Source organism: Hypanus sabinus, assembly GCF_030144855.1.
Source record: "Hypanus sabinus isolate sHypSab1 chromosome 1 unlocalized genomic scaffold, sHypSab1.hap1 SUPER_1_unloc_14, whole genome shotgun sequence".
Taxonomy (NCBI): Eukaryota; Metazoa; Chordata; class Chondrichthyes; order Myliobatiformes; family Dasyatidae; genus Hypanus; species Hypanus sabinus.
In genome coordinates, this window is record NW_026778908.1 from 124,000 (window position 1) to 144,984 (window position 20,985).

General features: G+C 50.7%; 1 protein-coding gene across 2 annotated transcripts in view; it reads left to right on the plus strand.

The window, feature by feature from the left end:
- The first annotated feature begins 516 nt into the window (after window positions 1-516).
- The window catches only part of LOC132385387 (high affinity cGMP-specific 3',5'-cyclic phosphodiesterase 9A-like), a 266,175-nt gene continuing 245,706 nt past the window's right edge, over window positions 517-20,985 (plus strand). Inside the window, exons 1-12 of one of the 2 annotated variants that reach the window (XM_059957429.1) lie at window positions 517-590; window positions 843-920; window positions 2,046-2,100; window positions 5,591-5,666; window positions 6,395-6,476; window positions 7,127-7,201; window positions 9,098-9,184; window positions 9,895-9,999; window positions 10,320-10,402; window positions 11,162-11,318; window positions 12,477-12,590; window positions 13,452-13,556. In XM_059957429.1, the coding sequence (XP_059813412.1) occupies window positions 2,079-2,100; window positions 5,591-5,666; window positions 6,395-6,476; window positions 7,127-7,201; window positions 9,098-9,184; window positions 9,895-9,999; window positions 10,320-10,402; window positions 11,162-11,318; window positions 12,477-12,590; window positions 13,452-13,556 (906 nt within the window). In that variant the 5' untranslated portion in view covers window positions 517-590; window positions 843-920; window positions 2,046-2,078. Of the gene's footprint in view, window positions 591-842; window positions 921-2,045; window positions 2,101-5,184; window positions 5,674-6,394; window positions 6,477-7,126; window positions 7,202-9,097; window positions 9,185-9,894; window positions 10,000-10,319; window positions 10,403-11,161; window positions 11,319-12,476; window positions 12,591-13,451; window positions 13,557-14,806; window positions 16,712-20,985 lie in introns of those variants that run through there. The other variant, XM_059957430.1, reaches the window with a different exon arrangement.

The window sequence follows — 20,985 nt, forward strand, 5'->3', positions numbered from 1 at the left end:
CCTCACGCCTGGGTTGGGGCTTAGAAAAACCAGTGCGCCCCTCTCCAGCCTGTTAGAAGACAAGAGCAGCGGAGGGAGAGGGAGAGGGAGATCGTTCAGCCGAATGGCCCTGACACAGAAGCAGAGGAAACGGCGATTTGGCCCCATGACCCAATGAACACTGGGCAGAGATCTAAAAGCAGTTCCAGGGGTTCTGCCGTATCCATGCACCCACCTCCCCAGGACTGAGCCCTAGAACACGCCCCATGGGTGATGAGGCATACCAGCACAGAGATGACAGTCGTGACTGCCTCTTCCCTCCTCCTCTCCCCCTCTTCCCCTCCCTTCCTCCACCTCTCCCCTGCTCCTCTCCCCTCTTTTCCTACCTCTCCTCCATTCTTCCCCTTTCCCTCCTTTCTTCCTCACCCTCCTCCATTCCTTACTCTCTCCTCTCATTCCCCTCTTCATCCCTCTCTCCTCTTCCTCCCCTCCCCCATCCTCTTCTGTTCCCCCCTTCCCCCCTCCCCCACCCCCTTCCAGGTGATCTTCAGCCGCTTATCCAGTCCGTCCGACGTCCGGGACCTCTTGTGTGCCGCTGCTGGGCTTCTCAGGTCAGTCGGGCCGCTTGGCGCAGCGACTAACTCCCCGCTCCTCAGTCAGAGGGTGGCACGTTCGAATCCGTGCGTCTTAGCACCGAGGTCCGAGCTGGGGGAGTAGTAGTGAGGGGGGGAGCGCTACGGGAGGCGGGGTGTGGAGGGAGCGCTGTGGGACCGACCGCTAAGAGGGAGTACTGTGGGAGGGAGTTTTATGGAAAGCCGAGGCGGAGTCTGCCTCTGGTTCTCAGATCTTCTCTTCCTGTCCAGAGGGGGCGCGCTGTCCTTGTTTGACCACGAGGGGTCGCCGGTGACCATTGATCCTGAGATGCCAGCCAATCCCAAGAGGTAGGATTCGACGGTCAAGGGGATCGGGATGTTTGGGAATATCCTTGAAATGAGGAGATGATTGAGTGAACAATGGACAGGTTTAGTCGAGATTTAATCCCAGAGGCCTGGGTTTGATCCGGCCCCTCACGCAACGTTCCCTCCCTCCTCACTATCAGTAATGGAGTTTGTCAGTGGACTGGCTGGAGGTTCATTGTGGGGAGAGTGTCTGTGGGCTGTGGGAGGGCATTCAGTGGGTGAGGGAGGAGTTGGTGATGGGGAGTGGGGAGTGTCTGTGGGAGGAGATTCAGTCGGTGGGGGCAGTGTTCAGCAAAGTGACAGATATTAATTATGAAATATTTGTTTTATAGTTCTCCATATAAGGTTGTTGTTACGTCATCAGGGCCCTCAGGTAAACAATTTTTAGATGTTAAATTCTTCCTTGGATCAGGCCCTCACTGGCGTTTTGCACATCACTCTATCCCCGTCGCTTCTCGGGCCGTAGTCCTGGTTCAGACATGTGCACCCATGGACAAGACAGCTCACGAACACCTCTACTTCCTCCTGAGCTTTGAGAAATTCAACATGCCACTGTTGACCTTGACGATTTTTATCAATGCGTAAAGGAAAGCTTCCTGCCCCGGTGCATCAGGGCTCGATACGGCAACTGCTCTGCCCGTGACCGCAAGGAGTTACAGAGAGTTGGACACAGGTGCGCACATCGCAGGCACCAACTTCCCTTCCAAGGACTCTGTGTACACTTCCCTCTGCCTTGGTAAAGCAGCCAGAATAATCCATGACCCCGTCCATCCCCAGACATTCTGTCTCCTCCCCTCTCCCATCGGGCAGAAGATACAAAAGCCTGAAAGCATGTACCACCGGGCTCAAAGACAACTTCTACCTCACTGTCATAAGATTATTGAACAGTCCCCTAGTGCAATAAGATGGACACTTGACCTCACAATCTACCTTGTACCTTGCCATCTGCCTGACTGCACTTCCTGGGCAATTGTAACTGTTATTGTTTTACCCTTGCACTATGTCGATGCACTGATGTGAGGAAACGATCTGTGTGGACAGAATGTAACATCACTGTACCTCGGCACTTGTGACAATAACAAGCTGATTTATTGATTTCACTCACAGACAGAGAGGTCCTCCTACAGAAATTCTGCACTGATGTCACCGTCCAGCTCTCCAGGTACTGGATTGAGGACAGCGGAAAGCGGGAACGTGATTACCGGCGCTCTCTGTCCCCTTCATCGCTGATGGTCCCCGTTGCCTCTGGTGGCCAGGCCCACAAGACCACAAGACAGAGAATTCTGCTCCGCTATCCCATCATGGCTGATTTATTTTCCCTCTCAACTCCATGGACATCAGGAGACTGGAGAGACCAGATAGTCTGAGACTGTTTACCCTGGAGCAGTGGAAGCTGAGGGAGTGACCTAGCAGAGGTCTATAGGATTTGTGGGAAACATGTAGGGGAGACAGTTTTACCTTGTTAATGGATCCCCAAGCATAATAAAATGGACTCCTGACCTCACAATCTACCTCATTGTAGCCCTTGTCTTCCTGCACTGCACTTCCTCCACAACTGTAACACTTTATTCTGCATTTTGTTATTGTTTTTCATTTTTAATGTTTTTTTCATGTATGGGTATCAAAAACAAGGGGGCAGAGGGTGGAGGGGTAAAGTCCATCTGAGGGGTAATTACTTTCACACAGGACATTAAAATTATCCCTACACAGAGAGGGGTTCATTATCTGGAACGGTCTGTCAGAGAACATCTTCTGTTCTGTGTATTCTCCCTGAACCTCCCCTCATCCCTCACCACATCTTCAGGCCGTGTAGGTCTTTGACTCAAAATGACATCTTTCACCGTGCATATCAATGTTTTGTTGTTACATGTGACAAATAAAGCCAATCTTTAATCTTAATCTTTTTGCACTCGCACCCCACAAATTCTCAGAAAATTCCCTCTATACCCTCTCTCCTCACTGCCTCCCTCCCTCCCCCTCTGCAGGTCCCTGAGGGTGGACGAAATCGAGAGTGAGATTCGGAATAAGCTGGCTGTCTTGGAGAGATGGGTGGAGGGTGAGTGATGTTTGTCCACTCCTGCACCTCCGACCATGGTCTCCATCCCCCTCCTCAGTGACTGGGGGAGGGGGAACGTGGCATTTCCACAGAAATGTCATGCAGCTACCCCCTCCTTCCTCATCCTGCCCCTCCCTACTTATCCTCCTCCCCCTTGTTCTGCCTCACTACCTCGTTCATGTCCCTGTCCTTTGAGAGACGCTTGAGCTCTCTCAACCTTTCCTCATAAGACATGCTCTCTAATCCAGGCAACATCCTGATAAATCTCCTCTGCTTCCTCTCTGAAATTTCCACATTCTTCCTATAAAGAAGTGACCAGAACTGAACTCAGCTCTCCAAGTGGGGTCTAACCAGAGTCTCACAGAGCAGCAACATCACCCTGCAGCTCTTGAACCCAACTCAGTCCCCCACTGATGAAGGCCAACACACCACAAGCCTTCTTAAAAACCACTCCCATGTTCCTATTAAATCTCGCCCCTTTCACCCCAAACATCTGGTCCAATGGTTCTGAACCCTGGGGTCCATGGAGCCTCGGCTAAGTGTAGGGGTCCATAGCATAAAAAAGGTTGGGAACCGCAGCTGTAGTTCTTGGTTCTCTAACCCTGGCGAAGTGATTCATCGTAATTACACACCTCATGATTTTCTACACCTCTATAATTTCACCCTTCTGTCTCCTACGCACAAAGGACTTCCTAATCTGCCCAGCCTGTTCCTATCACTCAAGGCCTTGAGTCCCGGCAATATTCCCATAAACGTCTGCCTTCTTTCTAGCTTAACGGTAGTTTTTCTATAACGGGATGACCAAAACGGTACACAATATTCAAAGCGGAGCCTCAACAACGTTTGGTGCATCTGTAACATTACGTCCGACTCCAGTACTCAGTGCCCTAACTGATGAAGGCCGGTGTTTAGAAGGACGGTGGGTGAACTCACTGAACCTGCTCAGATCCTGAGGGGACAGGGAAGGGGAGATAGTTTCCCCCGTGGGAATGTCTCTCGATTGAGGGGACAGAGTTATCAGAACTGGGGCGGGGGGAATCATTTAATACAGTGATGGGTAGGGGCCAGCACATGTCATCAGAAACAGGCATGACAGTGCCTCTGTTTTGTGGAATTTATTGCCACGCTTGGTGGTGAACACCAAGTCATTGGGTATATTTAAACCAGAGTTTGATATCTCAAAGTGGGTCTCAATATCTCTGAAAATCAATGTTCTTTAAACCTGTTATCCTTGCCTTTTATTGTTACAGTCACATACAAGCTTTGTACTCATGAAAATTGAAGTCCTCCCCCTTACCAAGTACACCTTTCCCAGAAAATAACCTGTCCCAATCTATACATGCCAGATCCTTTCTGATACCATCTCCAATTTAGAATCTCAAACCTACCCTTTTCCATAAAAATCTGGAAACCAATGGCAGTATGACCACTAGTTGCAAAGTGGTCCACTGCACAAACTTCTGTCACCTACCCTGTTGCATTCCCTAATCGGAGATCTATTATTGCACTCTCTTTTGTTGGGATTTAAGGCAACGTTCTTGACTAATTCTTTCCCATCCAGCCCTTTTCACAGTATGGGAGCCCCAGTCAGTAGATGGAGAATACAGGTGAGAGGCAATGCCGAGGCAAGGTAATGGGTCCGACACAGATTACAGAGGAGGAGCTGTTTGCTGCCTGAAGCAAATTGTGGTGGATAAATCCACAGAACCTTGTGTTTTTTGCAACAGACTGCGATCTGACTACAAATTTGCTCTTCTGAATCCCAGGGATTATTGAGTGGTCAGTGGTGGAGGCAGATACACTACTAGTGAAATTTAAAAGACAACTAGATAGGTATATGGAGGAATTTAAGGTGGAGTTATATGGGAGGCAGGGTTTAAGGGTCAGCACAACATTGTGGGCCGAAGGGCCTGTACTGTGCTGTACTATTCTAAATTCTATATAATCCCATTAAAGTGGTCATAACTTTCTTATTCCTCAGTTCTACCCATAAAGTCTCCGTGGACGAACATTCCAGTCTGTTCTGACAGATCACTGCCGTGGCATTTTCCCTGACCAGTAATGCCACCCCAGCCCTTTCACCACCCCCTCCCCCGGTCAGTCTGACTCGTCTAAAACAATGGATCCCCGAAATACTGAGCTGCCAGCCCTGCCTCTCCCCCCACAACCAAATCTCAAAGATGGCTAAAATGTCATAATTCCCCGTGCTGATCCGTGCCTTAAGCTCGGCCGCCTTTCCTACAACACTCCTTGCACTGAAACACGCGCAGCTCAGAGCACCAGTCCCACCAGGCTCAACCTTTTGATTCGTGACTTTGCAACATCTTTCTTCACAACATTTGCGATTAGTAATTTCGTGATTAGTAAGGGTGTTAAAGGTTACGGGGGGAAGGCGAGAGAACGGGGTTGAGAGGGATAGTAAATCAGCCGTGACCGAATGGCGGATCGGGTCAGCCCACACGCCGACGCTCCGGTTCGATCGCTCCCCGTGATCGTTGCCCTCCCCCGTGGGTGTCCTCAGCACAGGCTGATCCCAGGATCCCACGGACCCGGAAGACGAGGCGGTTAATCGGGAATGGCTTGGATTGTGTTGCAGTGGAGAGCGGGAGGAGAGCCGAGATCGCCAAGTGTCAGGGGGAGATCGAGAGGCTGCGGGAAGAGCTTGCCAAGAGGTAGGAGGTACACAAGAGGCCAGCCTCCGTCCGATCCATGTCCTCAGGGTGAATTCTTCCCTCTCTTTGGGCCGGATCAGCATTTATCGGCTCCCTGTCGCCTCCCTCAAAGGTGGGGCTGAGTCGCCCCTTCGAACCTCCGCAGACCACGGTACTGTGGGGAGAGAGGGAGTCCCAGGGTTCAGACCCGGCGACGGTGAAGGAATGGCACACAGATTTCCGAGTGGGAGTAGAGGAGGGGGCAAACTGTCCCCACAAACATAAAGCTGCCCTCATCCTTCTGGGTAGTAAGAGGTGCGGACGTAGATACTGTCCGAGTCGCCCGGGCGACTAACAGCAGAGTGTTCTGTAGACGCTGCACACTGCAGCCGTGGTGGGCCAGTGGCCGAGGGTGAGGGGGAGGTGTTTAGGTTGGGTAGGTGCGGAGCTGATTGAACGGCCTACCCTGTTCTGGACGGTAATGAGCTCCTCGAGAGGTGATGGACAACCGTGGGTCACCAGCGTCCGAAAAAAATAACCTCGACAGAATTTTCTCAGCAACTCTGAGAACACCCTGGAAATGCGGGGCGAGGTCATCAGTGTTGGTCAGAGGGAAGGGGACACACGGGGGGAGCGGCTGATGCTCAGGGTGAGTGGACCCTAGTCGTCGAGCAGCATTGTGAAGGGTCGTGGGATTGGGGTGAGGAATGAATGCTGAACGCTGATCTCTCTGTCTCTCTCTCCCTCAGATCCCTCTGGATTTGTGCCTCCCCGTGTCCCCCTGCCAGCAGGAGGCTTATCCCTCGCCGTGATGTTCCCTCATATCCCAAGGTAAGAAGCCCCTCTCCCAATGTCTTCAGTCACTCCCCCTAGTCTGTGACCTTCTCCAGCACCTAGAACCCTCCTTGTCTATGTAAACTCCTCCTACCCCTCCACCCCTCCCCATCTCTATACCCCTTCCAGCCCCCACACACCTCCCAGTCTTTGAAACCCCTCCAGCTCCTATACCCCTCTCTGTTTCTGTGAACTGCTCTTCCTGCCAGCCCACCCCTCACGGAGTGGGGATCGCAACACTGTGGAGGGGCTGTGAGGAGGGAGCGTGGGCTGTGGGAGGGGTGGTTAGGAGAGTGAAACGCGCTGCAGGAGTGGCACTGAGGGGGAAAGCTCACACTTTCTCCAGACGAGACGTTAATCCAAGGCCCGGTCTGTGCGTGTTAAAGTCCCACAGCCACACATGGGGAGTCTGGGATGGGTGGGGGAGTGTTTCTCTCTGGGGTCCCAGAATGCTGTTTATGAGATCTTACTGAGCGGTGTTTCCAACTGCATAGACATAGGTATGTGTTTCTGTGAAGAGGCGCCAGGCCAGGGGTGGGGTGTGTGGTTTGGTGGGGTGGAGGTTTAAGACACGCATGTGGCTCTGACGTGGAGATGTTGCCCTCATACACTGACCTCCTGTTCCTCCTTGTGCCTCTCCCTGCCAGTACACCCTCTCTCCAGAGACCATCGAGGCACTGAAGAAGCCAACCTTCGACATCTGGCAGTGGGCTCCCAACGAGGTAGGCATTGGTAATTTCAGAGGCGGAGCTTCTGAGCACAGCAAGAGTCCATCACCTGGCCATGAAGTGCAGTTCCTCATCGAGTCCCACTCCATGGGGGATTGCCTGTTTGAACGCAATGTTATTGTACTTGGCCAACTCTGCTTGGAATTTTTATTGGCCTGTTATTGTCACGTGCACTGAGATACAGTGAAAAGCTTGCGTTGCATACGGTTCATACAGATCAGATCACTACACAGTGCATTGAGCCGGATCGAGGCAAAACAATAACAACGTAGAATAAAGTGTAGAAGCTACCAAACGAGTGCAGTGCAGGAATACGATAAAGTGCAAGATCATAACGAGGGAGATTGTGAGCTCAAAAGTCCATCTTATCACATAAATCTCCATTCTAGAGTCTGAAAATCATAAGATAGAAATTGTCCTTGAGCTTGGTGGTGTATGCTTTCAGGGTTTTGTACCTTCTGTCCGATGAAAGGGGAAATGTCCAGGATGGGTGTGGTCTTTCATTCTGCTGTCACCTCTCCCTGTCCCAATCTATGAAATGTACACAACCTGTCACCTCTCTTCCCCAGTCTCTCAAATGTACACAACCTGTCACCTCTCTTCCCCAGTCTCTCAAATGTACACAACCAGTCACCTCTCTTCCCCAGTCTCTCAAATGTACACAACCAGTCACCTCTCTTCCCCAGTCTCTCAAATGTACACAACCTGTCACCTCTCTTCCCCAGTCCCTCAAATGTACACAACCTGTCACCTCTCTTCCCCAGTCCCTCAAATGTACACAACCTGTCACCTCTCTTCCCCAGTCTCTCAAATGTACACAACCTGTCACCTCTCTTCCCCAGTCTCTCAAATGTACACAACCTGTCACCTCTCTTCCCCAGTCTCTCAAATGTACACAACCTGTCGCCTCTCTTCCCGTCTCTCAAATGCACACAATCTGTCACCTCTCTTCCCCAGTCTCTCAAATGTACACAACCAGTCACCCCTCTCTGCCCCAGTCTCTCAATTGTACACAACCTGTTACCCCTCCCTGCCCCAGTCTCTCAAATGTACACAACCTGTCACCTCTCTTCCCCAGTCTCTCAAATGTACACAACCTGTCACCTCTCTTCCCCAGTCTCTCAAATGTACACAACCTGTCACCTCTCCCTGCCCCAGTCTCTCAAATGTACACAACCTGTCACCTCTCTTCCCCAGTCTCTCAGCACAACCCATGACATCTCTCCCCCCCCCTCAGTCCGTCAAATACACACAACCTGCCATCTCCCTTTTTCCCCAGTCTCTCAAATGCACAAAACCTCTCTCCCCAGTCACTCAATCCTGTCTTTCTCTCACCCATCTCCCCAATCACTCGTTTTCATCAGTTTCTCTCTACCTCCTTCTCTTTCTCTTTTTTAATTCTGTTGTGCTCTCTATCTCCCTACCCCTCCCCAATTCCCTCACTCACTGCAGCTCTCTCTCCCTTCCCTCCCACCCTCTCTCCATCTATTGCTTCAGTCACTTGCTCACTTTCTCCCAAATATTCATCACTCTCTCTTCATTTCCTGTCTCTCTCTTTCTTGTCAATTCAGTTTCTTAAATCTCTTTCCATTCTCTCATTCCCTGCATCTCATTCTCTACAATTTCTCAACTTTGCTACATCCTCTCTTTCTGTCTGTCTCTCTCTCTCACTCTCTCACTGCCTCTCGTTTGCATCCTCAGATCTGCTCTCACACCATTCCTCCCCACCCCCTTTCAAGCAGAGAGTCCCAGACCACAACAGCTTCCCCCAGGAAATGTCAGCTCCAGCCCCGGTGGGTTATGTTGGGGAGGAGGAGGACTGGGGAGAAGAGGGAAGATTGAGGGTGGGATGGGGGTCTGGATCTGGATGTGTTTCTGCTCTCCCCACAGATGCTGAGTTGTATCGAGTACATGTTCCACAGTCTGGGCCTGGTCAACCAGTTTAACATCAATGCCATCACTCTGAAGCGATGGCTGGTAGGTATCCTCTCCTCATCCACCCCTCCCAGGAACCATTCAGCCATAATCCCCATCCCAAACCCTTCCTGTCTACCTGGCTAATGCCCCTCCCTGTCTGCTACACCTCCCTCATCTCACTCCTCATCTTTCTCCTGATTCATCTCTCTCCCTCTCTCCTTTTCCCATCCATCTCTCTGTGAAAGAGTTAGGGGAGTGGGGCAGGGTTCTCGATTATTATATATCTATTCTCTGATCTCTCAATTTTTCCATCTCATGCCTCTCCCTCTATTTTTCTCTCTTTCTTCTTCCCCACCTCTTCATCTGCATCCTTCCCCTTACCCTTCCAGACGTAATGAGATGGGATGGCGATGCGTGCCAGAGGGGGTCACAGAGATGGGAAGGGGTGCAGAGGCCGGCGGGGCTGACAGAGATGGAGGGACTAATGGGGTTGAAGGGGGTTACAGGGATGGGAGATGGGGAGGGGTTAATTGGTTCTGTTCGATGAGGTTGAACCCAGTGACGGAACAGAGGGATCCTCCCCTGATCCCACCACAAACCGCTCCCATCCCGCTCGTTGTTGTTGGACAGAGGGAGGGTAGTTAGGGGCTGAGGAGGGGAGGATACACAGCCCTGATGGAGGGACCGGACAAGAATGAGGCCGGAGCACCAGCAGGATCCTGATGGACCGAAGGGTCTGTAACTGTCTGTACCCTCTCTCTGTGCCACAGCTGAGCGTCCAGGAGAACTACAGGGAGAATCCGTTCCACAACTTCCGCCACTCCTTCTGCGTCACCCAGATGATGCATGGCATGATCCAACTGTGTGAGCTGCAGGTGGGTGTATGGGAGCACGTTCTGACCATCCTGTCTGTACTAGCCCTCTGTAACGATCACTTCGGTCAAGTTCACTCCTGCGGAGTAGCACTCCCTCCCCACCACACCCTCCTCATTGCCCCTTCCTCCTCACCACCCCTCCACCACACTCCCTCCTCACTGTCCCTCCCACAGCACTCCCTCCTCACACTCCCCCCTGATTTGGAGCTGTTGGAGAGATGTTGGGGGCAGAGAGCTCCAGTTGGGTGACGTGTTCTGGTGGGAAAGGGGGAGGTGTGAGCCCAGACGTACACTGACCCCGTCCTCCCTCGTCATCTCAGGCCCGGCTGAAACCCATCGAGATCTTGATCCTGATGACCTGCGCTGTCTGCCACGACCTGGATCACCCCGGGCTCAACAACACGTGAGTCTGAGTGCCCGGCCCCAGGGTCACTCCGAGCTGGTATTCCCACTCCAACGCCGGCCTTGATCCCGACTCCCCCGTCTCCCAACAACAGCTCCAGTGAGCACACCAAATGCTCCTCAAACATCAACCTTTTCATTCTCAGAATCATTCTCATAAACCTCCTCTGGAACCTCTCCAGTGGCGGCTTATCCTTCCGTAGCTAAAGGGCCCAAAACTGCTCACAACGCTCCAAGTGCAGTCTGGCCAATGTTTTATAAAACCTCAGCATTCCCTCATTGCTTTTCTAGTCTAGTTCGCTGAAAATGAATGCTAATATTCCGATTGCCTTCCTTACTTCCGACTCAACCTGCAAGTTGACCTTCACAGAACCCTCACAAGGATTCCCAAGTCCCTTTGCACCTCCAGTTGCTGAATTCGCTCCCAATTTCGAAATTCGTCTGTGCCCTTATTTCTTCTACCAAAATATACGGCTGTGCACAATGCTACACTCTTCCATCTGGTATTTCTTTGCCCATTCTCCTAATCTGTCTAAGTCCTTCTGCAGACACCCTGCTTCCTCAACAGTACGTGCTCCTCCACCTATCTTCGTACGGTCTGCAAACGTGGCCACAAAGCCAACAATCCCATCATCCCGATAATTGACACTTAACGTGATGCCGAGCTCGCTGCGGAGGAGAGATGCCGCTGATGACTGCCCCCACTCTCAGTCTAAGGGTTGGACTCTTGCCCCCCCCACCCCACACCACCCCCAAATAGATACCAGGTCAATGCTCAGACCGATCTCGCACATCGCTACGGAAACCGCTCCCCCCTGGAACAGCACCACTGCACCGTGGCCTTCCAGATACTCTCAGAGCCCAACTGTGACATCTTCGCTGGGACAGAGTCGGGAGTCTCGGAGGAGATCCGGAAGGTGAGACAGTCTGCAGGGGTTGGCGGGGTAGGGGAGGAGAGGTGGTGACATCGACAAAGGGAAATGCGGGAGGGGGCCGCAGGAGTGGGAACAAGCTCACTTCGAAGATTACGGGGTGGGAAGCTCTCGGGAGGGGGATGGGAGGGGGTAAGGACGATCCAGATTTCCACAGACATCGCAGGATATTTCAGGGAGTGGCTGATCCTCCAAAGATACTGAAATAGTCCAAACCCTGAAAACCAACAGGCCGTAGACAAGGAAGAACCAGACAAGGCTTGCTACAAAAATTGGTCTGACAAGGTAGCAATGGCACAGGAGATGGGACATTATGTTGCAGCTGTAGAAGTCATTGGGGAGACCACACTTGGAGGTTTGAGTGCATTTCTGGTCGTCCAGCTATAGGAAGGATATCATGAAGCTGGAGAAGATGGAGGAAAGTTCTGCTCGAGAACATCTTCCCAACAACACGGTGACCAACACTGTACCCAACACTCTAAAGGTGGCCTCACCAAACTCAGAATCAGGGTTATTGTCACTGAAATGTCATGAAATTTACTTTCTGTACACACAACACAGAAAATGACTATAAATAACAAATAAAGACTGCAAATGAGGTCGTGTTTATAGACTGATGGCAGAGGGGATGAAGATGTTTCTGAATTGAAAAGTATGGGACTTCAGGTCCCTGTACTTGCTCTCTGATAGCAGAAATGGGAAGATGGCATGTCCTGGCTGGCGAGGGTCCTCAATGATGGATGTGTCTTCTTGAGGCATTGCATTATGAATGTGTCCCTGATGGTGGGGAGGGTTGTGTCTGTGATGGTGGGGAGGGTTGTGTCCGTGACGATGGTGGTGGGGGGTTGTGTCAGTGATGGTGGGGGAGGGTTGTTTCCATTACGGTGGGGAGGGTTGTGTCGGTGACGTTGGACGGGGGGTTATGTCCGTGACGGTGGGAGGGGGGGTTGTGTCCGTGATGGATTCGGCTGTGTCTACGACCTTCTGCAGTCTCTTGTGATCCATGTGTTGGAGCCTCCACACCGGGTGGCAATGCAACCAGTCCGAATGCTCTGTTACAGGGAGAGCTGGTGGGTGGGGGGGTGGGGGGTGAGCCCCGTGTTTGTATACGAGAGGGGCTCTGACCTTCTCCCTTGCCCCCAGGGGATGATGGAGCTGATCTTGGCCACAGACATGGCGAGACACGGGGACATCATGGATGCATTTGCACAATGCCTCGACGTGTTCGACGACCAGAACCAGGAACACGTCCGACTGGTCAGTACCGAGACCCCAGGGCACTCTGGACAGCTGAAGGCAGAGAGGAGGGGGGCACAAAGACAGCGAGGGGTGTAGGGGTCAGAGGGGCTCATAAAGATGGGATGGGTAGAGGAACTGGAGGGTGGAAGGAGTGGCAGAGATGGAAAGGTGTGTCGGGGTTAGAGGGCTCACAGAGACCAGGAGTGTGTTTGAACTGGAAGGAATCACAGAGACAGGGAGGGGTGTAAGGGAGGAAGTGGGCCACAGAGACGGGGAGGGGTGTAAGGGGCGGAGTGGGCCACAGAGACGGGGAGGTGTGTAGAATCCAGCGGCAGGGAAGGGGGTGACATGGAGACAGGGAATGTAGGGGTCATAGGCAGTGATGGAGATGGGGATACACACTCAATGTTCTTGTTAATTGGAATAGGTTCATTATTGTCACATACAGAGATACAGTGAAACGCACACTGTTCATACAGATCAGATCATTACACAGTGCATTCAGCTGGAATAAGGTCAGACAATAACCGAACGCAGAATAGAGTGTCACAGCTACAAGGAGAGTGCCGTGCAGGTAGACAATAAGGTGCACGGCCTTGACCTGGATTGTGAGGTCGAGTCCATTCATCGTACGAGAGGTCTACTCAAGAGTCTGATATCTGAAGGGTGGAATCTGTTTGAGCCTGGTGGGACGTGTCTCTCGAGGAAGCTTTACCTTCCCCAGCGGTGTGGCGGGAAGGTTTGACGATGAGGGACTGTCTGGGGCCAGACATCACTGTGTTAACAAGTTGGGCAGAGGGGTGGGAATGGGCTACCCGCGACTTGTCGACTTCCTCCTTCTCCGCAGCTCACTAACACCCTCGTCCTCCCTGTCGACAGCTGGAACAAGTACTGATCAAATGCTGCGACACCTCCAACGAGGTGCGGCCCACCCAGGTCTCTGAGCCCTGGCTCGACTGTTTGTTACAGGAGTACTTCATGCAGGTGGGTGGTGGCGGGAAAGAGTGAGGCAGGAACACCTCGCTGTGAGGAGGGAGTGTCGCACTCAGTAAGGGGCAGTGGGGAGGAGAGTGTCGTGGGAGGGCAGAGGGATGGGAGAGTTGTGGTCAGGAGGAAGCTTCAGAATAGTGGTGGTGAGGAGGGAGCGTTATGGGAGGGGAATGAGGAGGGAGCGTTGTAGGGGAATGAGGAGGGAGCGCTGTGGGAGGGGAATGAGGGAGCACTGTGGGAGGGGAATGAGGAGGGAGTGTTATGGAAGGGAAATGAGGGAGCACTGTGGGAGGGGAATGAGGAGAGAGCACTGTGGGAGGGGAATGAGGGAGCACTGTGGGAGGGGAATGAGGGAGCACTGTGGGAGGGGAATGAGGGAGCACTGTGGGAGGGGAATGAGGGAGCACTGTGGGAGGGGAATGAGGGAGCACTGTGGGAGGGGAATGAGGGAGCACTGTGGGAGGGGAATGAGGGAGCACTGTGGGAGGGGAATGAGGGAGCACTGTGGGAGGGGAATGAGGGAGAACTGTGGGAGGGGAATGAGGGAGAACTGTGGGAGGGGAATGAGGGAGCGCTGTGAGAGGGGAATGAGGGGAACTGTGGGAGGAGCGGTCAGGAGGGAGCGCCCCCTACACCCCTCCCTATCTCCATGAACTCCCTCTCGCCCCTACACCCCTCCCTATCTCCATGAACTTCCTCTAGCCCCTACACCCCTCCCTATCTCCATGAACTTCCTCTAGCCCCTACACCCCTCCCTATCTCCATGATCCCCCTCTGGCCCCTACACCCCTCCCTGTCTCCATGATCCCACCTGGCCCCTACACCCCTCCCTGTCTCCATGAACTCCCTCTTGCTCCTACACCCCTCCCTATCTCCATGAACTTCCTCTAGCCCCTACACCCCTCCCTATCTACATGATCCCCCTCTGGCCCCTACACCTCTCCCTGTCTCCATGATCCCACCTGGCCCCTAAACCCCTCCCTGTCTCCATGAACTCCCTCTTGCTCCTACACCCCTCCCTATCTCCATGAACTTCCTCTAGCCCCTACACCCCTCCTATCTCCATGAACTCCCTCTTGCCCCTACACCCCTCCCCCTCTCCGAAACCCCGAGCTCGAATTCCTGGGAGTATTATCAGGAGATACATTGTGATTGTGATAGGATGACCGGGAATGCCAACAGAGGGGAACGTGAGTCCGAATCTGCTCCCAGGATGTGACGGGACGTTGTCTCCTCTCTTCCAGCTCTTCCCCCAGCTGGAGGAGGTGATGCTGCAACCCCGCAGGCTGGCGAGGGATCGTTACCAGCAGCTCGGAGTGGGGGAGATGGCGAGACTGGAGGTGCCCTCGGAGCCCACCGTGGCATCAGTCTCCATCTGACGGGACAGTGGCATTTTCCTCTCTTGGGGGTGGGGGTGGGTTGGAGGTTTGGGTAAGGGGGATGGGATAGAGATGGGCAGAGCACACTCTCTCTCTCTCACAAACACTCTCACTCCCACTCACACTCACACCCCCAGTCACTCACACTCCCAGGGCACAGCGTTGTACAGACTAACTCTTTCCAGATCCTTTTGAACATCAACACTAACCAATCTCCCACAGTTTAACAAATACTTTGCTCTCTGTTCTGTGCTTTAGTGGATGTCTCCAAACATCTCCACATTATAATCTCTCATCTGTGTTCTCACCCACTCTCAGCACGCCCTCTCCTCTCGAAGCTCTGAATATCCTCCCTCCCCCAGTGGCACAAGGCTTTACAGTACCAGCGACCTGGGTTCAATTCCCAGAGCTGTCTCTGAGGAGTTTGCATGTTCTCCCCATGAACGTGTGGGTTTCCTCCCACAGGCCAAAGCCCTAGCAGGTAGGTGAATTGCTAGTTGTAAGTTTTCCTGTGATCAGTCGAGGGTTAAATCGGGGGTGCTGGGTGGTGTGGCTTTAAGGGGCAGAAGGGCCTATTCCACTCTGTGCCTCAATAAGTCAATAAAAACTCCCCATCTCAGCCAGTCTAATCAGGTCAGTGACCTGTCAGCAGTCCTTATCATGAATTACCATAAAAACTTGCCCCAGATACTGAAAATATTGTGTGAACACACATAAACCAGTATAATAAATATCAGTGACAAGCGTATTGTTAATCAGCCTCAGATACGGGACATGTTGCAAACCAGTCCCTCTGAAAACTGCAAACACTGAACCAGCCCCTCTGAATACCGTAAATATTGTGAACCAAAGTCCGAAGTTGCAGGTGAATTTATTAATGTGCTGTATGTTACCACAGAGCACCTTGAGATCCATTTCTTTGCAGACATTTATGGAAAAAGAGAAATACCATAGAGTTTAGGAAATGCTGTGTGTGGAGACTGCAAACAACCAAAGTGCAAAAGAAGACACACTGTACAATTAAAAAAATAATCCTGACTAAAGGAGTTGTAAAGAGTCATTGAAAGTGAGTCTGTAGCTCACAGAATCAGCTCAGTGTGGAGGAGAGTGAAGTTGTCCACGCTGATTCAGGAGTTGATGGTTGCAGGGGATTAACTGTCCCTGAACTTGGTGTTGTGGGATCTAACCAGTCTCACTGTCAAAATATTATGGACCTTCTGCACCAGCTACTGTGAAGATTGTGAACACAACACAATAAATATTGAGCACATGCGATATGAAATGTAAATATTGGAAGAGAAATGCCCTGGACCGTAAATATTGTGAGCAAGCTGCGGTGATAAAGGGTTTATGCAACTCAATGCATAAAAGCATGGTCAAGAGGTTCAGATGTCACCCAGAACAAATCTCAAAATGGGAAAGAAATGTGATCTAAGTGATTTTGACAGATTGTTGGTGCCAGAAGGGGTGGTTTGAGTATCTCAGAAGCTGCTCATCTCCTCAGATTTACATGCACAACAGTCTCTGGAGTTTACAGAGAATGGAGTGAAAAGCAAAACAGAAAAATATCATCCAGCAAGTGGCATTTCTGTGGGTGAAATGAGAGAGGTCACAGGAGAATGGCCAGGCTGCTTCAAGCTGACGTGAAGGTGACAGTCACTCAGATAAACGTGTGTTGTAACAGTGTGTGCAGAAGAGCATCCCTGAACACACAGCACCAGCAGACCACGAAAGGACACCCAGTCACCACTTTATTATGCAAAGGAGGAACGGAATAAAGTGGTCTCTGAGTATTTATACCAGAATTATGGTACTAGTGTCATACTAAATATCATAATGGTGAGCCAGCTTACCGAATACCATAAATATTGCGACCTCACTGCATGAAGTACCATAAAGACTGGGAAGTAACCTCACAAAATACTGTAAATGCTCTAAACAAACAGTAATACACCACGAATATTGCAACGAGCCACACCGTGACCTCTCACACTGAATTCTGCAAATATTGTGGACACAGAGCACTGTTGGTTGTAAATATCATAATTGAAGAGCAGGAAATAGCGAAAACACTGATGATGTCACACCAAACGCTATAAATATAATGAACCGGGTACCATAAACATTGTGAAAATAGTGCCGTTCACAAGTTAGAGTGGCTACCGTAAATATCAGGGACACGGGGCAACAAAAGCCGTAAATATTGACCGGGTCAATCGCAGTGCTACTGTCACGTGAGCGCCAATACCGTAAACATTATAAACAGCCCGCGCTAAAGATGATCACTATTGGGACAGTGAAATTGTACCGTGGTTAGACCGGAAAGAGTACAGGGAAGATTATCGAGACATTGCCGGGACTGGAACGGCTGAGTTACAGGGGGAGGTTGGACAGGCTGGGTTTTCATTCCTTGGAACGGAGGAGATGGAGGGCGAATTTATAGAAGTGATGATAGGCATCGATAAGGCGGGCGGTAACTGGGTAGGACGATTGAAAGCTAAAGGGCACGGGTTTAGAGTAAGAGAGGAAACATTTAAAGGGGATCCGAGGGACAAATTCTTCACACAGATGACGGTGAGTAACTGGAACGAGCTGCCAGAGGAAGTGGTTGAGGCAGGAACATTAGTATCATTTTCGAAGCGCTTGGATCGATATGTAGAGGTGCAGGGGTTGAGGAATATGCGCCGAATGGAGGAAACCGTGATTAGCTGGTGGCACTGTGGTCGGCATGTATTGGTGGGACCGAAGGTCCTGTAGCCGGGCTGTATCGCTGTGACTCCTCGCTGACCCTGTTCAATCCTATCTCTCTTTTAACACCGCTATACAACCCCACCTTTCGTTTCAGATTCCTGCTTTTTAACCCCCACTGATGTCTGGCTGGTGGCTCAGTAGTTCACTGTTGTTCAGCAAAGGAACAGTCCCTTCGGCCCATCATGTTAGTGCCGACCATGACACCAATCGACCAATTCCCGTGCATGGTGCGTATCGCTGCACTCCCTGTCTGTTCACACGTCTCCCTGAAGGTTTCTTCACTGTTGCGATCATATCTGCCCCGTCACAACCCCTGGCAGCTTTTTCCAGACACCAACCCTTCGTGTGAAAAAAAGGCTTGCCTGAGCATCTCCTTCAAAGTAAGAAATAAAGCAGATGAGCTTGAGGCTCAGGTGGAAATTGGCAAGTATGATGGCTGCAAGAGGACCAGGGCTGGGAAATGAATATTCAAGGGTATACGTCCTATCGAAAGGACTGACAGGTGGGCAGACGGGGTGAGGCGGCTCTGCTGCTGAGGAATGAAATTCAGTCCCTTGCGAGGGGTGATATAGAAACAGGAGATGTAGAATCAGTTTGGATTGAGCTGAGAAATTGTAAGGGCAAAATGACCCTATTGGGAGTTATCAACAGGCCTCCAAATAGTAGCCTGGACATAGGGTGCAAGTTGAATCAAGAGCTAAAATTAGCATGTCGCAAAGGTAATGCTACGGTTGTAATGGGGGATTTCAACATTCAGGTAGACTGGGAAAATCAGATTGGTACTGGACCCCAAGAAAGGGAGCTTGTGGAGGAAAAAATTAGTTAAGACCAAAGTTGGGCCCTTGAAGGCAGAACGGGTGAATTTATTATGGGGAACAAGGAAATGGCAGACAAGTTGAACAGGTACTTTGGATCTGTCTTCACTAGGGAAGACACAGACAATCTCCCAGATGTAATAGTGGCCAGAGGACCGAGGGTAATGGAGGAACTGAAGGAAATTCACATTAGGCAGAAAATGGTGTTGTGTAGACAGAATGGGACTGAAGGCTGATAAATCCCCAGGGCCGGATGGTCTGCATCCCAGGGTACTTAAGGAGGTGGCTCTAGAAATCGTGGATACACTGGTAATCATTTTCCAATGTACTATAGATTCAGGATCAGTTCCTGAGGATTAGAGGATAGCTAATCTTATCCCATTTTTTAAGAAAGGAGGGGGAGAGAAAACAGGGAATTATGGATCAGTTAGCCTGACATCAGTGGTGGGGAAGATGCTGGAGTCAATTATAAAAGATGAAATAGCGGCACATTTGGATAGCAGTAACAGGATTGGTTTGAGTCAGCATGGATTTACAAAGGGGAAACCATGCTTGACTAATCTTCTAGAATTTTTTGAGGATGGAACTATGAAAATGGACAAGGGAGAGCCAATGGATGTAGAATACCTGGATTTTCAGAAAGCCTTTGATAAGGTCCCACATAGGAGATTATTGGGCAAAATTAGAGCACATGGTATTGGGGGTAGGGTACTAACATGAATAGAAAATTGGTTGACAGGAAACAATGAGTAGGGATTAACGGGTCTTATTCAGAATGGCAGGCAGTGACTAGTGGGGTACCACAAGGCTCGGTGCTGGGACTGCAGCTATTTACAATATACATTAATGATTTAGATGAAGGGATTAAAAGTAACATAAGCAAATTTGCAGATGACACAAAACTGGGTGGCAGTGTAAAATATGAGGAGGATGTTAGGAGAATGCAGGGTGACTTGGACAGGTTGGGTGAATGGGCAGATGTATGGCAGATGCAGTTTAATGTGGATAACTGTGAGGTTATCCACTTTGGCAACGAACAGGAAGGCAGATTACTATCTGAATGGTGTCAAGTTAGGAAAAGGGGAAGTACAACGAGATCTACGTGTCCTTGTTCACCAGTCACTGAAAGGAAGCATGCAGGTATAGCAGGGAGTGAGAAAAGCTAATGGCATGTTGGCCTTCATAACAAAGGGAGTTGAGTGTAGGAGCAAAGAGGTCCTCCTGCAGTTACACGGGGCCCTGATGAGACCACACCTGGAGTATTGTATTCAGTTTTGGTACTGATTGTGGATGATCAGCCATGATCACATTGAATCGCGGTGCTGGTTCGAAGGGCCGAAAGGCCTACTCCTGCACCTATTGTCTATTGTCCTCTTTCACTTTAAAACTATACCTTCTCGTATTTGACTTCTCTACCCTGTAGGAAGACCAGTTTTAAACAGCTGCGACATAACTCCCCGATGTTGTTCCTTTTCGTGCCTAGCAGGGCATAGGGCAGCATTTCCCCCCGTTTCTGTAGCGTTTGACTGGTGTTTCAACCCAGCCTAGTACGGATAGAAAGCTACAAAGTGCCGGCCGGATTCGAACTCGGGACCATCCGCATCTGATGCCACCACAACATCGGCCGGTTTGTCGTCCACAATATTAACGGCATTGGGTACCGTAAATGTTGTGGAATACAGTTCCTGTATCGTAAATTGTCGGCCGGTCGGGCACAGAAATATCATGAAATACCATCACAGTGATGAATCCTGTCAATATAGTGGAACTCACCATAATGAGTATCGCAAGTATTGTGGATTAGAGCGCTCTGTACCATAAGTATTCTGAACACACGGCAATGAGTAAATATTGTGGACACACAACACTTAGTACTGTAAATATTGTCAACACTCTGCATTGAGTACCGTAAATATTGTGGATGCAGCTCTGAGTGACGGAAGTATTTGGAACACTCAGCACTGAGTACCATAAATATTAGAAACATACAACGTCAAGATGTAATTATTCTTTTTAGCTCTCTCAAGGGGCTGCTCCTCAGGTCCTGGCTGCACACCGGCCCCAGGCTCCTCATCTCCGGTCACCCGGGGTCACCAGGTGCGGATAACGGCCCAAGTGCGGAGTGAGAGACACTGAAGCAGGTCGATAGTTCACAGACTTCAATGCGAACAGTGTTAAAGGAAAAAGAAAACAATAAACGCCAGACCAAACAGGGCCGTTAACTAAAACTCTCAAATGGAAAATGAAGCCTACACTGCAGCTGGAAAGAACAACTATGAATAAAACGAATACCTCTCGTCTTCAGAGCCAGTTGCCCCGACAGTCCAATTTCTCAGGCAAGGCTGAATGCAAGAGGCAGTGAAGCATTGCTGTGTCCAAGTCTCGACAAATACTACAACAGAATGAATGGAGCTGAACACTATGGCAATGAAATAATAATTAGCTGACACGTGCACATTCACGAGCGCAATTGCCAAA